Source organism: Rhynchophorus ferrugineus, unplaced genomic scaffold, assembly GCF_030347505.1.
Source record: "Rhynchophorus ferrugineus isolate W39M unplaced genomic scaffold, kcgeb_rfMv2 rfM10, whole genome shotgun sequence".
Classification (NCBI taxonomy): domain Eukaryota; kingdom Metazoa; phylum Arthropoda; class Insecta; order Coleoptera; family Curculionidae; genus Rhynchophorus; species Rhynchophorus ferrugineus.
Window position 1 is genome coordinate 18,459,147 of NW_027472589.1, and position 14,839 is coordinate 18,473,985.

General features: G+C 30.4%; 1 protein-coding gene across 2 annotated transcripts in view; it reads left to right on the plus strand.

Moving 5' to 3' along the window:
* LOC143203809 (dipeptidase 1) overlaps positions 1 to 14,578 on the plus strand; it is an 81,330-nt gene extending 66,752 nt beyond the window's left edge. For both annotated transcript variants that reach the window (XM_076416098.1, XM_076416099.1), the window contains exon 8: positions 10,484 to 14,578. In XM_076416098.1, the coding sequence (XP_076272213.1) occupies positions 10,484 to 10,746 (263 nt within the window). In that variant the 3' untranslated portion in view covers positions 10,747 to 14,578. The remainder of the gene's footprint in view (positions 1 to 10,483) is intronic.
* The last annotated feature ends 261 nt before the right edge of the window (positions 14,579 to 14,839 follow it).

The following is a 14,839-nucleotide window of genomic DNA, read 5'->3' on the forward strand; positions in this document are numbered from 1 at the left end:
TATAATTAATTATACAGCCACAATAGCTTATATGTTAGACATGTTTTATTATGAAGTGGTACCCCGTGTCTAACATCAAGAGTCAATTCAAAACAGTTGTGAATCCACGTGATCGGTGAAACCATCGCAATGTTGCCGCAGCAACTCTGAGGTTTAGTACATTTTGACTTTGACATATAACAAAATTCTAATCTAAATAAAATAATGAAACAAAAGCGTTATGCGTTATGCGTTATAACTTATTTTAACATTATAGTAGATCCAATGCACATATTATCGAAGAACTTAAACCTATAATTAATTATACAGCCACAATAGCTTATATGTTAGACATGTTTTATTATGAAGTGGTACCCCGTGTCTAACATCAAGAGTCAATTCAAAACAGTTGTGAATCCACGTGATCGGTGAAACCATCGCAATGTTGCCGCAGCAACTCTGAGGTTTAGTACATTTTGACTTTGACATATAACAAAATTCTAATCAAAATAAAATGATGAAACAAAAACGTTATGTGCTATAATTTATATTAACATTATAGTAGATCTAATGCACATATTATCGAAGAACCTAAAACTATAATTAAATATACAGCCACAATAGTTTATATGTTAGACTTGTTTTATTATGTAGTGGTACCCCCTGTTTAACATCAACAGTCAATTCAAAACAGTAGAGAACCCATGTGATTAGTGAAACCATCGCAATGTTGCCGCAGCAACTCTGAGTCTTAGTACATTTTGACTTTGACATATAACAAAATTCTAATCTAAATAAAATGATGAAACAAAAGCGTTATGCGTTATGCGTTATAACTTATTTTAACATTATAGTAGATCCAATGCACATATTATCGAAGAACTTAAACCTATAATTAATTATACAGCCACAATAGCTTATATGTTAGACATGTTTTATTATGAAGTGGTACCCCGTGTCTAACATCAAGAGTCAATTCAAAATAGTAGTGAACCCATGTGATTAGTGAAACCATCGTAATGTTGCCGCAGCAACTCTGAGTTTTAGTACATTTTGACTTTGACATATAACAAAATTCTAATCTAAATAAAATAATGAAACAAAACCGTTATGTGTTATAATTTATTTTAACATTATAGTAGATCTAATGCACATATTATCGAAGAACCTAAAACTATAATTAATTATACAGCCACAATAGTTTATAGGTTAGAGTTGTTTTATTATATAGTGGTACCAGGTGTTTAGCATCAATAGTCAATTCAAAACAGTTGTGAATCCACGTGATCGGTGAAACCATCGCAATGTTGCCACAGCAACTCTGAGTTTTAGTACATTTTGGCTTTGGCATATAACAAAATTCTAATCTAAAGAAAATAATGAAACAAAAGCGTTATGCGTTATGCGTTATAACTTATTTTAACATTATAGTAGATCCAATGTACATATTATCGAAGAACCTATAACTATAATTAATTATACAGCCATAATAATTTATAGGTTAGACTTGTTTTATTATGTAGTGGTACCCCGTGTTTAACATTAATAGTCAATTCAAAACCGTAGTGAACCCACCTGATCAATGAAACCATCGTAATATTGCCGCAGCAACTCTGAGTTTTAGTACATTTTGACTTTGACATATAACAAAATTCTAATCTAAATAAAATAATGAAACAAAAGCGTTATGTGTTATAATTTATTTTAACATTATAGTAGATCTAATGCACATATTATCGAAGAACCTAAAACTATAATTAATTATACAGCCACAATAGTTTATAGGTTAGAGTTGTTTTATTATATAGTGGTACCAGGTGTTTAGCATCAATAGTCAATTCAAAACAGTTGTGAAGCCACGTGATCGGTGAAACCATCTCAATGTTGCCACAGCAACTCTGAGTTTTGGTACATTTTGACTTTGACATATAACAAAATTCTAATCTAAATAAAATAATGAAGCAAACACGTTATGTTTTATAATTTATTTTAACATTATAGTAGATCCAATGCCAATATTATCGAAGAACCTAAAAGTATAATTAATTATGCGGCCACAATAGTTTATATGTTAGATTTGTTTTATTAAGTAGTGGTACCCCGTGTTTAAAATCAATAGTCAATTCAATACAGTAGTGAACCCACGTGATGTGTGAAACCATCGCAATGTTGTCGCAGCAACTCTGAGTTTTAGTACATTTTGACTTTGATATATAACAAAATTCTAATCTTAATAAAATTGTGAAACAAAAGCCTTATGTGTTATAATTTATTTTAACATTATAGTATATCCAATGTACATATTATCGAAAAACCTAAAACTATAATTCATTTTACAGCCACAATAGTTTATAGGTTAGAGTTGTTTTATTATATAGTGGTACCCCGTGTTTAACATCAATAGTCAATTCAAAATTGTAGTGAACCCACGTGATCGGTTAAACCACCGCAATGTTGCCACAGCAACTCTGAGTTTTAGTAAATTTTGACTTTGACATATAACAAAATTCTAATCTAAAGAAAATAATGAAACAAAAACGTTATGTGTTATAATTTATTTTAACATTATAGTAGATCCAATGCCAATATTATCGAAGAACCTAAAACTATAATTAATTATGCGGCCACAATAGTTTATATGTTAGATTTGTTTTATTAAGTAGTGGTACCCCGTGTTTAAAATCAATAGTCAATTCAATACAGTAGTGAACCCACGTGATGGGTGAAACCATCGCAATGTTGTCGCAGCAACTCTGAGTTTTAGTACATTTTGACTTTGACATATAACAAAATTCTAATCTAAATAAAATAATGAAACAAAAGCGTTATGTGTTATAATTTATTTTAACATTATAGTATATCTAATGCACATATTATCGAAGAACCTAAAACTATAATTAATTATACAGCCACAATAGTTTATAGGTTAGAGTTGTTTTATTATATAGTGGTACCAGGTGTTTAGCATCAATAGTCAATTCAAAACAGTTGTGAAGCCACGTGATCGGTGAAACCATCTCAATGTTGCCACAGCAACTCTGAATTTTGGTACATTTTGACTTTGACATATAACAAAATTCTAATCTAAATAAAATAATGAAGCAAACACGTTATGTGTTATAATTTATTTTAACATTATAGTAGATCCAATGCCAATATTATCGAAGAACCTAAAAGTATAATTAATTATGCTGCCACAATAGTTTATAAGTTAGATTTGTTTTATTAAGTAGTGGTACCCCGTATTTAAAATCATTAGTCAATTCAATACAGTAGTGAACCCACGTGATGTGTGAAACCATCGCAATGTTGTCGCAGCAACTCTGAGTTTTAGTACATTTTGACTTTGATATATAACAAAATTCTAATCTTAATAAAATTGTGAAACAAAAGCCTTATGTGTTATAATTTATTTTAACATTATAATATATCCAATGTACATATTATCGAAAAACCTAAAACTATAATTCATTTTACAGCCACAATAGTTTATAGGTTAGAGTTGTTTTATTATATAGTGGTACCCCGTGTTTAACATCAATAGTCAATTAAAAATTGTAGTGAACCCACGTGATCGGTTAAACCACCGCAATGTTGCCACAGCAACTCTGAGTTTTAGTAAATTTTGACTTTGACATATAACAAAATTCTAATCTAAAGAAAATAATGAAACAAAAATGTTATGTGTTATAATTTATTTTAACATTATAGTAGATCCAATGCCAATAGTATCGAAGAACCTAAAACTATAATTAATTATGCGGCCACAATAGTTTATATGTTAGATTTGTTTTATTAAGTAGTGGTACCCCGTGTTTAAAATCAATAGTCAATTCAATACAGTAGTGAACCCACGTGATGTGTGAGACCATCGCAATGTTGTCGCAGCAACTCTGAGTTTTAGTACATTTTGACTTTGACATATAACAAAATTCTAATCTAAATAAAATAATGAAACAAAAGCGTTATGTGTTATAATTTATTTTAACATTATAGTAGATCTAATGCACATATTATCGAAGAACCTAAAATTATAATTAATTATACAGCTACAATAGTTTATAGGTTAGAGTTGTTTTATTATATAGTGGTACCAGGTGTTTAGCATCAATAGTCAATTCAAAACAGTTGTGAATCCACGTGATCGGTGAAACCATCGCAATGTTGCCACAGCAACTCTGAGTTTTGGTACATTTTGACTTTGACATATAACAAAATTCTAATCTAAATAAAATAATGAAACAAACACGTTATGTGTTATAATTTATTTAACATTATAGTAGATCCAATGCCAATATTATCGAAGAACCTAAAACTATAATTAATTATGCGGCCACAATAGTTTATATGTTAGATTTGTTTTATTAAGTAGTGGTACCCTGTGTTTAAAATCAATAGTCAATTCAATACAGTAGTGAACCCACTTGATGGGTGAAACCATCGGAATGTTGTCGCAGCAACTCTGAGTTTTAGTACATATTGACTTTGACATATAACAAAATTCTAATCTAAATAAAATAATGAAACAAAAACGTTATGTGTTATAATTTATTTTAACATTATAGTAGATCTAATGTACATATTATCGAAGAACCTAAAACTATAAGTAATTATACAGCCACAATAGTTTATATGTTATGTTTGTTTTATTATGTAGTGGTACCTCGTGTTTAACATCAATAGTCAATTCAAAACAATAGTGGATCCACGTGATCGTTGAAACTATCGCAATGTTGCCGCAGCAACTCTGAGTTTTAGTACATTTTGACTTTGACATATGACAAAATTTAATCTAAATAAAATAATGAAACAAAAGCGTTATGCGTTATGCGTTATAATTTATTTTAACATTATAGTAGATCCAATGTACATATTATCGAAAAACCTAAAACTATAATTCATTATACAGCCACAATAGTTTATATGTTAGAGTTGTTTTATTATGTAGTGTTACCCCGTGTTTAACATCAATAATCAATTCAAAACTGTAGTAGACCCACATGATCGGTTAAACCACCGCAATGTTGTCGCAGCAACTCTGAATTTTAGTACATTTTGACTTTGTCATACAACAAAATTCTGATCTAATAATTTATAGGTTAGTGTTGTTTTATTATATTTATATTTAACTTTTTTCCACACTAGTATATGTAGAGTTCTAGGCGCGCTTTTTTACGTAGTGGTATCCTCCGAAAGTCTAATCCACCTAATTATTAATTGTATAATTGAGTAATGTATTTTACTTTCATTCACCCTAATCAAGTGCATAACTAAGCTGTTATTTCCAATCTGTTAAAAGCTTGTTCACGATTCTACTATTTGTCAATTTCTTCTTCAATGTGGTTGATCGAGCTCATCCAAATAGAAGGTGTTATTTTCGATGACGCCTCTTTCCAAAAATCCAAACAGTTCTGTTCCTTCTCGACCTGAATTTCTATTATAATGATTCTTTGCAATACCTTACAATAATTACATATGCAGTGGCAGGGAGGAAGGCCTAATACTCTGTGGCCATATCATGCAGCAATTTCTCAAGCATATTTATAAAGAAGAAAATTACATAAAATTCAATTAAATATATCATTTATATTTACCGAGTAACAATTCGAAATAGTTCATTCTTTAACATGGTTTTTTAAAAACTTATTTTTTGCACTTTAAATCATTCCTTCCTTAATTGCAGCCTTTGTTAATGCACTTGTTGGTATTGGTCTTCTTCACCATTGTACTATGATATGGTTTATTGTCCATAACAATAACTGATGGTTCCCTCAAATTCTTTAAAAGCTGATTTTTAAATCACAGCAAAAACAAGTTATTGTTCATTTCTCCATGATAGCCACCCTCGGACTTAGAAGAAAATATTAAACCTGCATCAGGAATTAAACAATTCCTGTTTTCGGTATGAAGGAATGTAATATGTCTGTAATTAATTATTAATAAGTATTATAACTAGCAAAAGCTAATCGATAGTTACTCGAATGTTTACCTTCTTTCATCAGCTTTAATTGTATTTACACTATATTTATATCATCTTGCCATGAGAGACCAAATGTACTATTCTATTTTACTGAACTATTCTGAAATATCCATATCTCATCTAAATATTCCAATTGATATAATAATTCTTCCTTAATTTTGTTGTATGTTTTTGAATATATTATTATTTCAAAAGCAATGCCTAGACTGGTTTCCATTAAACTCAAATAGCTGTATATCTTTTGTCTTTTTATGGATACTTATAATAATAGATGTATTAAATGATGTTTCGATTGAAAAAATTATTTATTGTTTTAATGCATTTGGTATATTTGATCTCTGGTAGCTAGCTAACATGAAACACATCTTTATTCGTCACCTGTTCCACATAAAGACGTTTTTTTTTTGGGGAATATAAGGTTATATTATTTTTTATTTCTTGAGACATTTTAGTGACCGTGCCCATATTAATATTCAGTGCATCTGCGACACGTTAAAAACATTTTCAATAAAAACCGCGGCGATTTGAAACGTATTAAAACAAAATCGTTAAAACAACGTTTGCCGGTTTATAGTCATAACTATAATATTTTGAACGATTTTGGTTACGTACGTTTGGGTACCTGACAAGTTAGTTCGGTTTCACTTTCGAACTTATCAGGACGCATTATGTCTCTTTTTAGCTAGAATAAAATGAGAAGGAAAATATTGTCTAATTCTAAAACGAATTTACATGTTGAATAGTATGTTGAAAAAATCTTTCAATACACTATAGATTTCTCGTACCGTTAAATAACATTTATTAACATTAAAACATAATAGCAAAATCATAAAAATATATGTGATGATTTTTACATGCAATATTACCTCTATACATGGCAGTACTTTGTCTTTTTGGTGTTATGCTGTCTGGTTTTTATTAGCATGAAGTTGAAGGTACATGTTCGTCCGTTCCAAAAGTATCTGCGGAGGCACGTATGTTATAAACGTCGTCCGTCGTCTTCCAATCTCTCAATTTACTTTCTTTTAAACATATATTATTTTTCGGTGTAAATTTTAGTGAAAGACTTGCTATTAAAATTACCATTAGGAATTGCGTCATAATCATTGTTTGCTTTCGAGTGTTAGAGCAGAATCTTTTAGCATCAGCAATCATCAATAACAGGGTTGTAACAACGACCTAATGCATTTATTATTGAAGGGCTTAAACTAGAGTTAATTTTACAGCCACAATGGTTTGTAGTATAGAACTGTTTTATTATATTTATATTTATTTGAATGTGTTGGTATCCCCTGGAGCCTAATACAAATTAACAATTTTTTATCCAAGTAATGCTTTTAATTTTCATTGGGAAGCATATTTAGTTTTTTGTATTTAGTACTGGCTTCTTTCATCGCTATGTTTCCATATTTGTTTCGTTTCCTTGTCACAAAGTTACAAGGTCACAAAAAGTGGACTGAAGTTGCTCAAATATCCCTAGCCATAAATTATTTCAAGTAAGAAACGTTCAAGCTTTAAAAATACCCCTAATCCGTAGATTGTCAGTACATGGGTCACAGTTTAAGGTGTAAAACCACCTGTAACATAGTCTATTGGAGTTTGGATAGGAGCTTGTAATTTAGAGTGAACGGCCATCAAATGCGGTTTACAGTAGATTGGTTTCTTAATCGTCAAATATTTTAATTTGTAATCACCAAAACTTGGAAAACGATCCCATAGAGGAATATGGTAGAAATTTAGGTAGAACAAGTGTTATTTCGAAGCTATTTAGAGACAAACTGGCGAACGAAGTTACAATCGATATTTACAAACAATTCTTATAACTAGAAACTGTCCAGACGAAATAACAACCACGTACATCCCTGTGGTCATTTCTTTGGGATGGGGGTATTATTTTATGTTAGTTTCGGCCGCAATCTATTTTAAGTAGCGTTGGGAACTATCGACTGAAAACAGTCGAAAGAGTTGGAATATATAGTTGGAAAACAATCAAATTACTAGCGATGAAAAAACTACGAAAATCCACGGATTTACTGCTTGTTCCGTTGGTGATGTTAAACGAAGATGTATGATTATGATTCTTTCCTATATAAATTATGAGAGAGGAAATGATGGAGATAACTTCTTGAAACAGTTACAATGTGCTTATATTTTCCAACGGTATTATAACCAAGACGGAGATGTATATGTATTCCTTCACGTACTAACTTTAAAAAAGAAAAGGAAAAAAATAATGACTGAATACTATTAACATACAATAAATAAATTCATTTTAAAGGAAGCAGAATTACTTTTATATTTCATTGTTCTGTATAAGGGAATGGAATAATAACCCCTAAAATGTTTTATCGTATTTTAATATGTAAATTGTTATTTTTAAATAATATACTGTAATAAATATAGACAGTACAATGAAACTTAAACAAACCCTAAAAACTAAAGATGTACGATAACCATAAATACTTAAAAAAATAAACATACAACTCATCATATCATAGAAAAACTAAACTAATACATGATATAATAATGATATAATATAACAATGATAGCACATTAACTAGTAAAGCTTTTTCAAATAAAATAGATGCTTTAATTATTATTGAAAAAATTATTTTTTAAACGATATTCAAAAATTTAACATAAATGTTCAGGTTTTTCCCGTGATGAGATTTCATGGCATGTTAATAATTTGGCCAGGTTTTGAAAAAGCTTATTCCAAGTTTATTGATGTTGCAGGTATAGCAGAATATTTTAAATGTAACTGAAATAAATCAAGTAATATGATTTTATGATGTTACTTGATATTTTCTAAGCTCTGCACTTGGAAAGTGACATTTTCAAGTGCTGCTTAATTTGTAAAGTTGTTGAAGTACCTGGTATAATTATTTCTTTCATTCTAGTTAAATTTTTATCTAAATGTCTTCAGATTTAATATATTCTTCTTTAGTATTTGTGTCTAGAATTTCGAGTTGTAGTGATGTGTTTATATTTTTGAAGATAGAATGGAATATAGCTCTTTTGTATATTATTTATTATTCTTACTCATTATTCTTCATTCTTCTCATTATTTGTAATACCAAATACTCTTTAAATGGAGGATTGCAGAAGTTGACAATTTTCATTCAAATTATTCTCAAATCATCGAACATTTAGCTGAATACGTCATTGTACTGAAAAGTTATAAAATAAAAAAATAGATTGTAAAACAAATACTTCTGCCTTACCTGCTGATAAAATAAATCTTAACAAAAAAGTGTCGCGATCATCACTATTTTCTTGTATTTTTTAGTGGCCAAGAAAATAAATTGTTGAATATTTAAAAAAAAAAGTTGTCCTATCAGAAAATGTATTTATTAGAATTATTTAGTATGTATATTGAATATAGTTTATCACCTATTTACGGTTAATATTTGTTACGAAATTTAACTGTTACTGTAAAAACTTCAACTACTTTCCAATTGATTCAATTTCTGGAACCTTTCGAATCTAAATTTTGTCTTTAAGATTTTAGAAAAGAAGTCCTGATAATCAAAGGACTTGAACAAAAATCGAGAGAGTTAAATCGAAACCGAAAAGTGAATTTAAAAAAAATACCTATTATTGCCATAAAAACAGTCAAAATTATTATATTATTTATCATTCATAACTTTAATCTTTTTACCCTATTACATTAACAATCTTGAAAAATATCGTTCCAAAATGCTGCTATATTAATATCAAATAACTATAAAAATCAAAAAACTCTATATATATATATATATATATATATATATATATATATATATATATATATATATATATATATATATTAAAAATATTAAAAAAAATTCCTAAAATCTTGACGACAAAATTTAGATTCGAAAGGTTCCAGAAATTGAATCAATTGGAAAGTATATATAATATATATATATATATATATATATATATATATATATATATATATATATATATATATATATATATATATATATATATATATATATATATATATATTGAAACTTGTAGAACCGAAACTAAAAGTACACGACTGAAACAGTCGATAGAAAATAGTACTAAAATCAGTAGGACCGAAAATATCTGCTGAAAACAGTCGACTGAAACAGTCACAAGTAAAAAATAGTAAAATCAGTCGAACTAAAAATAGCGACTGAAACAGTCGATAGTAAAAGGTGTACACTGGCTTTGTGTTAACAAGTCGTCTCTAGCATTTTGAAGTAAACTTATAGTTTTTTTGTTTAAAACTTTTTCCCATTTTATAACTTATATTTTGATATATAATTATTGGTGATTGAGTATTTTTTGATTTTATGATTACAATATTTAAAAAAAAACTAAAAATGGACTCATTCCCAAACTCATTATAATTATCTACAACCATTATGTCGATTTTGAAAATAATTTAGAATGATTAGGGCTCATTAACTAGGTTAAGTGATCCATTATCAAAGCACCATCACTGAACTCAATGTTCAATGATTATATAATCATCATAAATAAAATAATAACAATGTTATTTTTTTTTAGGTATAGGAGCAGGATACGATGGTATCAACGTGACACCATCGGGCCTGGAGGACGTTTCCAAGTATCCCCACTTGTTGGCCGAGCTGCTCTCCGATCCCGACTGGTCGGAGAAGGATATCCTCTCGCTGGCCGGCTTGAACTTTCTGCGGGTGTTCGAGAAGGTCGAAGAGATCCGGGACCGGTGGAAGAAGGCCGAAATCGCGCCGTTCGAGGAGCTGGGTCCAAAGAACGAGCTGGAGGAGTGCGTGTCGAAGAGCTCCTGACGACTGCTTTTTGTACTGGTACAGAAAAGAGTGACTAGGTTCACATTAAGTTATATTTTTGTGTAACGTACAACCCCCCAGAACCCCCTCCCCACCGCGACAACTGCCGCAAGGAGATAAACCAGATCCCCTCGGAAGAGGATACGTCAGGTAGCGGGGGCAGGTGAAGGCTTAAACATATTTTAATCGCACAAATTATGTGTTCAACATACTGAAGAATGTCGACGTTATTATTATCCCGAGAAATAGTTTTTCCATCACTTATGTATCAGCATAAGGATCGTTTCAAATATTGGTAATACAGTTCAGTGTTCCATATAAAAAAGTCAGCAGTGAATGGGGGCGACTTTTGAAAATTTAATTCAAAACAAAATTCACACTATTCTGTGACATAACAATAATAATATTATTAAAAAAATTATTTCAAATATTAAGTATTTGGAAAAAAGTTTGTGGCGTTTATAGTAAACTCTTTTGTTAGCGGTGCTTCGTATCAGATATTGATAATAAAGTTCAATGTTCCACACGAAAAAAGTCAGCAATGTATAGGCGAGTTTCATTGAAATTAATAATCCAAAACAAAACAAAAAAATGTTAAGTTTATGGCAAATTATTTTGTTAGCAGTGTTTTGTTATCTTTCCAGTAGAGCTTTGATGTCATCGTTGAGGAACTTGATCAGAATATTTTGTGGTTGAAAGACTGAATTAACATATTTTAACAAGCTTTTTAAAGATAATTCTATTGAGATAGTTGTACATAAATCCGAATCAGTGATAGTCAGTCAACGTGGCCATGATGTTCGAGTTTTTGTTGATGGCTGAGAAAGCTGGTTCAAGAAACGCTTTTCTGCATCCCGATTCGTTTAGATTTTCGGGGCGGGGAACACTCTTCCAGCAAGACCTTCTCAGGCGGATGGAACGCGTTCATTAGAGATTCTTATAAATACTCAGATATTTAAAGGTCTCGTGTATTGTTGAGTTTTATAGTTATAGCCACTATAACGGTTCAATCAGGTCTAATTTTCTCTTGGTATTTTAGTCTAATATTATTGAAAAATGTACTATAATTTTTCAGTGTTTTTCTTTATTTTATAACTTTACAACCAAATTAACAGTTTTGGTCATTTAACAGTTAGAATAACGCTCGAAGTGTGACTTTTTCAATGAGCGTTTATCGATATCGCTGCGATTTGTATTTCATTATTTTGGATTTGATAGGAGTCATCGGAAAAATCGCCACGAACTTTTTCCCTTTTTTTTTGGTGGAAAAAAGTTTTTTCTTTGTTCCTTTTGAAAAATATTTTCTGTTCGTGTAGTATTGATGTTGCTTGTATTGTACTGTACGGTATGTACCTACTGGTCGCTTTTGCCTTTATTATTTTCATTATTCGATATGGCAAAGACCTTGGAGCAATGATGGATTGTAAATATCGATTATCGTTCGATTTTATTTATGGTTTTCATTCTTCAACAGTGCAAACTTTTATTACTTCTAATTCAGGAGTACATCATTCAGTCGACTAATTGTTAGTAAACTTTAGAGTTTAGTAACAATTAGTTGATTGAATGCAAAATAAGACTTCATTTCGCGGTTTTTCAAGTATAAGTATTATTATCATTCCCACTATTTTCCATATCGTAGCTGCACATTTTAATTCAAAAGAAGGTTTAATCGAGCTTTATGATTCTTCCTGTACTAAAACCAAATCAATGAAACTTTCTAGAGTTGATTTTCTCTTTTATATCTGTTGCACTTTCTCCTGTAAAAATAATGGTAATAAGTAACTTTGAGTAGTTGGTCTAATATCTGTATCTTTTATGATTCGTTTCTGCCAATTAATGAATGAATTCTCACTCGAGTGTAGTCATTTCGAAGTGGTCAGCATATCTACTAGCTTTTGTATAAATAATAATTTTGCCCAAGTACCGTTTAATTTTTTTATTGGCGCATTCAGTAAATATTCAGTAATTCAGGATTATATATGGCCATCCAGTTTTCTTAGTAATAGTTCTTAGTTAGTGTTCTGGTTAATGAACGGCTTCATCACTTAATATACACATTTTTTATGACTTATATCATTTCAATTATTTGTTATGGTCAACAACTTATAACAATCTCTATTTCAATCGTTCAACCTCGTTCGTGCTTTTCAACCTTCAAAAATTTCAAATCTTATTCATTTTGATTCAGTCCTATACTTTGGAAATTACCAGCAATAAAATGATTGGATGCAATCATTCATCTCATTTGTCGATTTTTCGAGTGTATCAATACCATTCCCGCTATTTTTCATATCCTAGGTACAAATTTTAATTCAAAAGAGGTACTAAGTAAGGGTGTAGGTTTTACGATTGTTTTACCCGGGACCTCTTTAATATTCCTCCTATATTCAACCAAATCCATAAAACTTCCTAGAAGTTTTTGTTGCATTTTATTTTGGAGTAGTGAGTCTAATGTCTGTATCTTTTATGGTAACTTTCTGTCAATTAAAAATGCTCATTTGGTTGGAAGTAATTTAGAAGCGTTCAGCATAACTTCTAGAACGAACGTATTGCCTTCCAAAACGACTGGTCAGGTTTAGTATCGTTTGACAGCTTACCTAAGTAGTTGCGAATATAGTTAATATTAACACTTTAGGTAACCCGTTTGAGTTGCAGTGTGGCATTTTTTTGGACTAGTTTCATCTCGTGGGAATAAGTGCTTAATTCCTTTAGGATTAGATGTCTTTTGGAGGTAATACTAGAGGATTACACCTAGAAGATTGTTGAATATTGGTAACAAATTGCTCTGTGTTACAGTCTAACTATCTACATAGTGACGCTATAATTTAATACCGGATACAGGTGCTCGAATACTATCACTCATAGTAAGAAGAATCAATATCATTTATAGATACATTTTGTAACAAGAAGAAGTTGATTAAATCTGATTTTGAGTTTATTTGAATGGGTGTTGCCAGTATGTTGTCTTGCCAGTTGATAATGTTGTGCATATGGGTTGGGTGACTGTTTGTAGAGGTTACTTTCCTATGTGGCCCACCAAGATAATTATGTCATACGTTTAGTCAAAAATCTTCGGTATTTTTTGAGTATTAGTTAATGAAAACGACCATTAATATTAGTGAAACGATCATTATGCTATATAGAAGTAAACCTAGTTAATATAGACCCTAACGCTGCAGCAATTCTAGCAGGACTAATCCAAAGTAAACGCCAAAGTAAAACAAATAATAGAACCCTTAAATTGTGATCAGCCTGTATAGAGTATATATTATATCTTTATTATAAGAATTTGATAATAATAGAAAATTTAGGTGACTGATAAGTTTTTATAATACATTTATATACGTTTCGACACCATCGGACTTTTATAAAACGAAGAAGAGAGAAAAATGAATATTTGTATCCATTTTAGAAATATTCGAAGTCATATTTTTCGTGAGTCTACCAACTGTAGATGTGCTTATCAAGATACGATAGGCGATACGTTTTTGTTTAATTGATGGGCTTTATCGTTAGGTATATCGTGTGTACCGACCGGCAGGAACCCATTTTGATTTCTTGCGTAAGCTTTGATTCTATGTAAATCGTCTAGCGAGATGTGATCGAGGGAACCAGAGAACAGAGTCAATATTTCTTTCTCCGTTTCTGCGGTTAGTCGAAACGCAAAAACAAGTACAACAGAGTGGAGATGCCGTTCAAACATTATGTGTGGTCGCACATGTAGTTGATGAGTAATCTTTTAGTTTATCATAAAGAATTTATATGTCGTTGAGTTTATATGGTTATTAGATGAATGATCTCTATTTATGTAGGTTAAATATACACCAATTGAGACTAAAATATGTGTTTTTTTACCACCCGTAGGATTTTTGTCAGTTCGTTGATAAAACATTTGTAGAAGATTTAATTATGTACAAAGAATGCACTCTTTCGAATAAAAAAAGAATTTTGAAAATCTTCTCCGTCAATTGTAGACCGATTTTAAAAATTCTTTTTTTATTCGAAAGAGTCCATAGCCGAGGAGGTTCTGTTGACACCAAGTCAGGTTATGATGGTGTAATCCGGGATAAACGAGGGAAATCCTCAAATT